This window comes from Montipora foliosa, chromosome 9 (assembly GCF_036669935.1).
Source record: "Montipora foliosa isolate CH-2021 chromosome 9, ASM3666993v2, whole genome shotgun sequence".
In the NCBI taxonomy this organism is placed as follows: Eukaryota; Metazoa; Cnidaria; class Anthozoa; order Scleractinia; family Acroporidae; genus Montipora; species Montipora foliosa.
The window spans coordinates 11,597,271-11,604,770 of record NC_090877.1 but is presented as its reverse complement, the minus strand read 5'-3'; the positions used below and the strand labels follow the sequence as shown (position 1 = coordinate 11,604,770).

The window sequence follows — 7,500 nt, the reverse complement described above, 5'->3', positions numbered from 1 at the left end:
GCCATGTTTCATAAAGACTTGTTACATTTAGCCCTTAACTGAATAAAAGTTTTTTTGCATAGGCCTTATCACGGTTTTCGACGCCATCTTGACGGGTAGGCAAAGCGGTCAGAAATTAAAGTGTTTGTATGGGAATCGGATGGCAAATAACTTCTTCCAAAATTGAATTTTTCACAATTTCTGAATCGCAACGTTAAAATACTAGGTAGAAGATTGTATTCACCAAGTATAATAATTCGTCAGCTTCCCCGTTTCTTAATACTAGTTCTTTGAAGAACATTGACACAGACTGTTTTTTAAATTCTGGAGTTAGTGATAACAATTCATGCCATGTCATGTGATACCTATTATGTTCACCTGTCTAATTAAAACATAGTGTTATTGAATTAAAAAAATAAGTAAAATGAAATAACCTACCTGTGTTTATACAACAATTACATTTTCTCATCTATTCATGATTGTTTTATTTACATTAGTTTCTTTTTTAACTAATTTATTATTCTGCCAAATATTTATGCAGCTATAATAAATAATCTATGATGATGACTATATTTATTAGTAGTAGTATCATGCAGCCACCAAATGGTATAGTTTGGTGTCTGAATGCTATATAATTAATAAAGAACAGGCGTCTGTTATTCAAAGGCTGGATAGTGCTATCCAACGGACCAATCTCTGTCCAGTGGATAATGCAATTAGTTTCGCCAATACTTATCTGCTGTATAGTGATTTATCCATTGAATAGCGATATCCAATGTTTGAACAACCAGGCCCAGGAATCCATATTCAACTTGTCCAATTATAGTTGTAGGAAAAAAAGTTCAATTACTAATTTTAAATAATATTTGGCTTCAGTCAACTTTGGAGCTCTTCTGAAATGTTTTTTGTTGTTGTTTTTTTTGTTTTTTGTAATTGGGCAACATGGAGACTGTTATGGATACATACACAAGGCATACAAAGATTGCAAGGCATCTTTATATATATGTTACTAAAGCATATTATATGTTTTAACCTTATCACCTCAACATTAGGTTGATCATTTTCCCTTATCTCGCCTTAACTCGCACAAACTCTTAACTGATAGGCAAGCTCAATTTTTCCTTAACTCGCCTTAACTCGCATTAGCTCGCACAATCACGCGGCGAGTTAAGGTCCCAGAAGAGGGCCTAATTTAGTAGTTCCTGGATTTCCTTTTTTTTGTTTTTTGCCTAGATTATAGCAGCTCTTTCTCCTAAGGAAAAAAAAATGTTTGGAGAGCACTTTTTTCCGCCTGTAGATGTCCTTAATATTTAACTGGTAGGAAAATATGTTGGTGGTTTAATTCCAAGTGTATTACTAAACATCATTTTTGAGCAATTTCTCTTCGAATTTCGTTCACACGTTCTTAAGTGTACACTAAAAGCGATCCAGGGTTCCAAATATAAATACCCAATTCAAACCACTGGAACGTTCTTTGCACTCAAAGTAACCATGACCAGTTTACAGATCATAAAGGACCGAAGTACTTACTTTGGTTTGGGTGCCTAAAATTTAGGTAGTTTACATCTGTATTTTTGCCTCGCAGACGGAAGTCTTGGATTTGCCCATTGCAGAGATGACAGTCGTCATGCGTCGCTTTTTCCTCGCGTTGAGGTCTCTTTATGAAGGAAAATCAGTGGTCGATGAAACGAGAAAGGACGCCATGGTTTACCTCAAAAGCATTCTTCCGCTTTCCACTCAATTTCTCGCATCTGTAAGTGAGTTCTTTGAGTACTATGAAGCACTGGATTACGAGGAATGGTGTGACCTGCTCTCAGACATCCTTGAAGAGACCAAAGGCTACCAACAGCTTTGTGTGACACTCCTAAAGATCCATGAAGATTTTCAGATACCTATTAAAAGAAGGAAGCAAAATGAAGATCTTAAGAACTTTATTAAAGGCATAATAATGGCCGCAGTCCCTTTTTCCTTCATAGAGAATGAGCTGAATAAGCTGGAGAACAAAGCAGAGAAAGCCAAAAAAGACCCGAAGAAGCTGTATTACAAAGTGATGGCAAAGCAGGCCAAAGATATGAAAGCAGTGTGCCAGATCTTCTATGCGGTACTACCAGACGTAAGAACCGACTTCTTGTCCATTTCAACCTAGGCAACAGACCAGAATTACGTGGACCGATGCCTGCAGAAGCAAGAGAAAGCCATTCAAGAAAACTGCAAGGTTCCGCCAGGTGCTAAAAAGATGCTGGCAGCCATTTCTAAATGAAAGTCATGCCGTCATTCGAAGTTCAAAGTGCAACTTTTTCGGTAACAAATCGGACACACAAAAGATAGCTGAAGACAGTGTGAAACATTATATCAGCAGGTTGCGGATCATTTAAAATTGCTATAAGATTCACTGTATGGACCTTATATATTCATAAATGGCGGTTGATTTATAATTCTTTAGTCCAAGTGCAAATTAGCCGACCAAGTCTCGATACCATACAGTGAATTGAAAATAATTATTGCTCTGAAATGAGGCTTGTTAAGCTAATTTGCACATTAGCAAAAGAACAGAAAGAATAATAAACAGGCGCCATTTATGAATAAGGTATATATATTGTACACTAAATAGGATTCATAGACACGACTCATAACTTAACTCTGAAAATGACGTCCGCTCAGGTCGTCAAGGCATCAGTCACTACCATCAACAACAGTCCCGAACGATTGTGCTTCGTTAAGTTTTGATATGACCCATGGGATCAAACTATTTACTGTTATAGTGTGAAATTTTCTGAAAATTATTCGACAAGAATAAGGTTTTTTTTTTCCATTTAGTATTGCAATTATGTCAATTTCTTGTGATTTTAGCATAACTGCGTGTTTACTCATAATTCAGCTTTATTATTTCAAGTGGATGAGATCATAGACGTAAATAATTGAGCTTGTACGTAAGATTATTTGCGTTGTACGTAAGGAAAGCGCAATCCTAAATTTGTTGCTCTCCTATGCTTTTAGGGTAACTTGTGTAGTCATAGTAAAAAAGAAAATTTTGTTGGAGTTGGACACAAGACTGCTCAGGCGAGTAAAAGCAATATGTTTAATTTATGAAGGATTTAATTACGAATTACAAGGTTGGTGCCTTTCCCATTAAGGTAAACAGGATATGTAAATCAGGATTCGTTCAGAACAAAACGCAAACAGAGGTTAACAGGGGCAATCGTTACTATTCAAAATTTAACAATAGAGGTTTTGCACGGCAGCCATTGAATACAAGTAGGATCGACCCCGACTACTACTACGATTTCTGGTAGCTGTAAATACAAAAAAATACAGTCACTGGCCGTATTAGTAATCTCGTTCTCTCGTCAGTTTCAATTACTTTTGCAGGAGCTTTTACAGCCATCAGAAATGATCGATATTTTGGTAATATCCCTATAGCCCTGCTGTTTTAAGAATAACCTCAGAAAATATTCTTGCTCTTTGGCCATTTCAACTTAATCAAAATATGTTTTTGTTTTTGATTAACCCCAGAAAAACCATGCCATGCCTCCTTTCCATAGAAGCATTAAGGCTAAACTTTCACTTGTGTTTGCACTGTTTTAATATTTCATGGTACTAAGACCCTCATAGATTTTTTATCTTCAGCTTGCAAAAAAATATACTGGCTCCTCACTTGGAAAAAGTCAAAGTCAAACGTGTAAGGCGCAATTTACATTCTCGTGTTTAGCTTACAGAAGTTGTTGATTATTTAAGCGATAGACCACAAGTTTCTATGGTTTATAGGATGATAAACCACGCGGGCCCCAGGGGATTTTAATCGTAATAGCATTTAAATGATCATAAGAGAAACTCATAATTCCAATAAGGAATAAAATAGATGGGAACGTGTCGAAAAGCCATGATATTAACAATGAATTTTGAGTTGGGAAAACTTCTTGCGAAAAAAACAGAAAATTGATATACAGACTTCAGAACAGTGTTCCTGATCGACAGTCTGTTTCATACCTTATGGGCATGAATGTTGACCCTTTTTTACAGTAAGCAAACATTCCATCCGAAAGCCGAAAACGAGGGAAAGTTACAAATGGGAAGATTTCCGAAGACTGAAAACTTTTATAGTCCTGACGTGAAACTCCCTCTTACCCTGCCCTGAAAATGGGCCTGGAACTCAGGCGGGAAAAGAGAGAGTCCTGTATTACTTGCAGGCGCAGACAGACAGACAAGTTTTATTTGGAGTCTTATACAATAAATGGTATATCGACCACAATTTCCAAATAACTAACAATTACAAACAACAAACATATACATGGCTAAAAGGTTATTAATTAATTAAGTCCTAGAGTATTTACTTTTATCCATCTTCCCCTTTCCTTTTTTCAAAGCATTCGAAGATATGTTTTGCTATTAGTTTTTGTATTTTAACATTTCCGCTAGGGGGATTTATCGGAAACATGAATATTTTATTAGGTGACATTCTGCTTATTTTTATTCTATATTCTTTTTCCAAATAGTCTAGTAACGAACATCGTTTTTCCTGGTAAGCAGGGCATATATTTAGAAAATGGTATTCGTCCTCCATTTCTATTTTACAAATTGGGCAAATTCTTTCTGCAGGTTTCGTGAGTAACGTCCTGTCTCTATGGCTAATTTGTGGTTGCTAAGTCGCAGTTTTGTTAGGGCTATTCTGTGTCGTGTATTGGTGACCTGATGTAGGTAGTCTTCACATTTGTAATTGTCTATCGTTTTGAATAACCAGTAGGTTCTCACTTTGTTGCTTTGGTTAGCATATTTTCTGGTGTCGTTATTTATTTCACTTAGCCATATTTGTAGTTCGATATCCTTGAGTCGTTGCCTGATAATGTTTACAATTCCTATGTCTACATAGTGTGCTTTCATCCAGAGGTCTCCTAATCCTATCTGTTCCAATGAGTCTTTGATTATTTTGCTCCAGAAAGCCTTATTTTCCTTCCATTTAATGTCATTGTATGCTATTTGGGATAATTTGTATTCATTTTTGGTTAAGGTTAACCAGCATCCTCTGAATAACGCCCCCCCCCCCCCTCCCACCAAAAAAAGAAAAAGGCTCCTTATTTGGGCATAGTTTATTCGGAGTGCTTTTATACTGAAAACATGGCTGATAATGTGAAAGGAAATTATGTTGTTAAGTTTCTGGAGGCAATTGATTTCGCGTTTAAGAAATGCAACTTTAACTTTGTGTCTAAGGCGGAACAACTGAAAGCTATTCATGCAGCCGTTACCGGTAATGATGTGTTTGTTAATTAACCTACAACAGGATTTGGCAAGCCTGTTTGCTGCATTGTTGTTCCTCTAATATGTTTGTGATTTTCTTCGATTCGAGTCCGATGTTAATGAATGAGTTGCCAGTAATCGGATCCTTGTTTATACGCCAAGGGTTCTGGGATCGCCAGTGGGCAAACATTGCAAGCCGCTGCAAGAAAATGTATGGCGGAAACTTATGCACCAGTCAAAGTAAATTCCCCCTTTCCCCCAACACGGGCCATAGCGGGAAATTGGAATTTTGCAGTCTGTGAAACAGAGAAAATTCTCCCCCCCCCCCTCCCCCCCCCCAAACAAACAAAATAATAATTTAATGCTCTTTACAAATCACCTTTCCTTGAATGGGAAATTTTGTTAAACAAAACCCTCTGGATGTGCACATATACAGGACTAAACAGTTCTTCCCACCTGCCGGGGAATCGAATTCGAGTGAAAATAAGTTTAAAGGGGCTAGGTCACGCAATTTTAGGCAATCTCAGCACTGATCGAATGGTCATAGAATTAACTAAAATATCAAAATAACTGTTCAAAACTATAGAAGAACTCTAACAAAACACAGGGTAGCCAAGAAGGGACATGGATGGACAAAACTGGAGAGGATTGAAATGGATTGAAGATGGGTAAATTTGAAAAACGTCGGCCCACCTTTTTTCAAATTTTTATCAGTCTATATCAAAATGTCATTTACACTGCTGGAAAATCATTCTCAGTTTTTATGTGGCCGTGATTTTGCAAGTGAAAGACTCTTCTTCTGCCAATTTGACGTTTAGAGCTCATAATTAACAAAATTACCTAAAATAGCGTGACCTAGCCCCTTCAAGTTCCCGCTATTCCCTGCTATGCATTATTTCGACGTCCAAAAAACAATTTTGGAGAGAAATCAACGCTTTTTTCGACACATTTATCAGAAATCGATTTGGGCGATGTTGATATGTGGCAAGTGTAAGGTTTTGTTTGAATAACCCCTGAAATATGAGATAAAATTTACTCGGATTAACCTTGCTCGCGTCAGGATCCGTAATTCAATAAGGTTTATTGTGAAATTGACATCTCGTCATGGTCTCGAAATATTCCAAAATTAGGTACAAATCTGGAGGAAATAAGACAATGAAGCCTTGTTAGCTGTATATTTACGTGTGTCTAGGCTGTTTTCTTATTAGTTAAGTCTTGCGTAAAGGAATTATGGCTTCTGGAAAGATACCTCCTCAAAGGAGAGAAGTCGTTGTCAGAGGAGTTGGAAATTGTTTTTACAGAGATATTCAGGATATTGCTCTTTGGAGGGATGAAATGAGCCATGAGAAACATGACGAAATCCATAGGTTAAGTTAATGTTTGATTCAGAAAAAAACAAATGGTTTTCGAGCCGCTAATAATGTCTACTTACTCTGTGAGAGTCCAATCACTTTAATGTAGTACGATGATTCTTCTCAAACAAACCATTTCAATCTCCTTCTGCCTCGACGCAGCTGTTTTACTGCTCCTCTTCCACAAAATACAGCAGTCTTTGTTTCGATAGATTTAGATAACACTGGGAATTTATATCTGATATGCCCAGCTGTTACATGTAAACAAACCTTTTCTTCTGTCAAACTACCATCTTCATGTAGAACTACATTCGAAACTACATGTATTAAAGTCTCTGGATCTAAGCAAACTTGTCAATTGCAAGCTCCACTATGACTTCGACCAATACAAAACGGCGTCATCTTCATATACTAGTTCTCTGTAGATCTGATCTTTGGAGCAGGTCTTTGAGGTTTTAGTACTCCGACAATCATACTCTCTTATGTGCAAAGTTGGTGTAGGACATTCAGAGGTTCTGTAACCTCGTAAAAAATTTCAACAGACCTTTGTACTCATCGAAACCTTGAATTGGTCACGATTAATGGCTCTAGCCAACGACAAAACATCATTGTTATTCCTGGGCAAGTAAAATCTTAAAGGAGAACTGAAGGCTAGAAGATCAAATTTTTTTGTGTCTTATTATTATCGAAATATAACGTCCTTTACCTAAACAAACAGGAAAAATCCTTTTTCATCTTGAAAGGCCTTGAATTTGCCCAAAATCTTTGGTTGTTTTTTCAATTTGAACGCCCGCCATTTTGTTTGCTTTTCCTTCCGGTTACTTCCAAAAAAGGAATGTCAGCCGCCATGTTGTGACGTTATTGCGTACAAGCAAGCAGCTGGTTTTCACTGAAATCTTCTGTTATCGTTAAGTCTCAACATAATACTCCGCTTTCT

General features: G+C 37.0%; 2 protein-coding genes across 5 annotated transcripts in view; one reads left to right on the top strand and one right to left on the bottom strand.

Moving 5' to 3' along the window:
• The window catches only part of LOC137971284 (uncharacterized), a 10,622-nt gene extending 8,991 nt beyond the window's left edge, over positions 1 to 1,631 (bottom strand). The window contains exon 1 of the mRNA XM_068818086.1: positions 1,510 to 1,631. The gene's annotated coding sequence lies outside the window, so the exon portion shown is untranslated. The remainder of the gene's footprint in view (positions 1 to 1,509) is intronic.
• Positions 1 to 7,500, top strand: part of LOC137971283 (interferon-induced very large GTPase 1-like) — a 51,488-nt gene that overhangs the window by 40,376 nt on the left and 3,612 nt on the right. For 2 of the 4 annotated variants that reach the window (XM_068818082.1, XM_068818083.1), the window contains one exon: positions 1,565 to 3,649. The exons of 1 other annotated variant lie outside the window; for it this stretch is intronic. In XM_068818082.1, coding sequence (XP_068674183.1) covers positions 1,565 to 2,125 — 561 coding nt within the window. In that variant the 3' untranslated portion in view covers positions 2,126 to 3,649. Of the gene's footprint in view, positions 504 to 1,564; positions 3,650 to 7,500 lie in introns of those variants that run through there. One more of the 4 variants, XM_068818084.1, reaches the window with a different exon arrangement.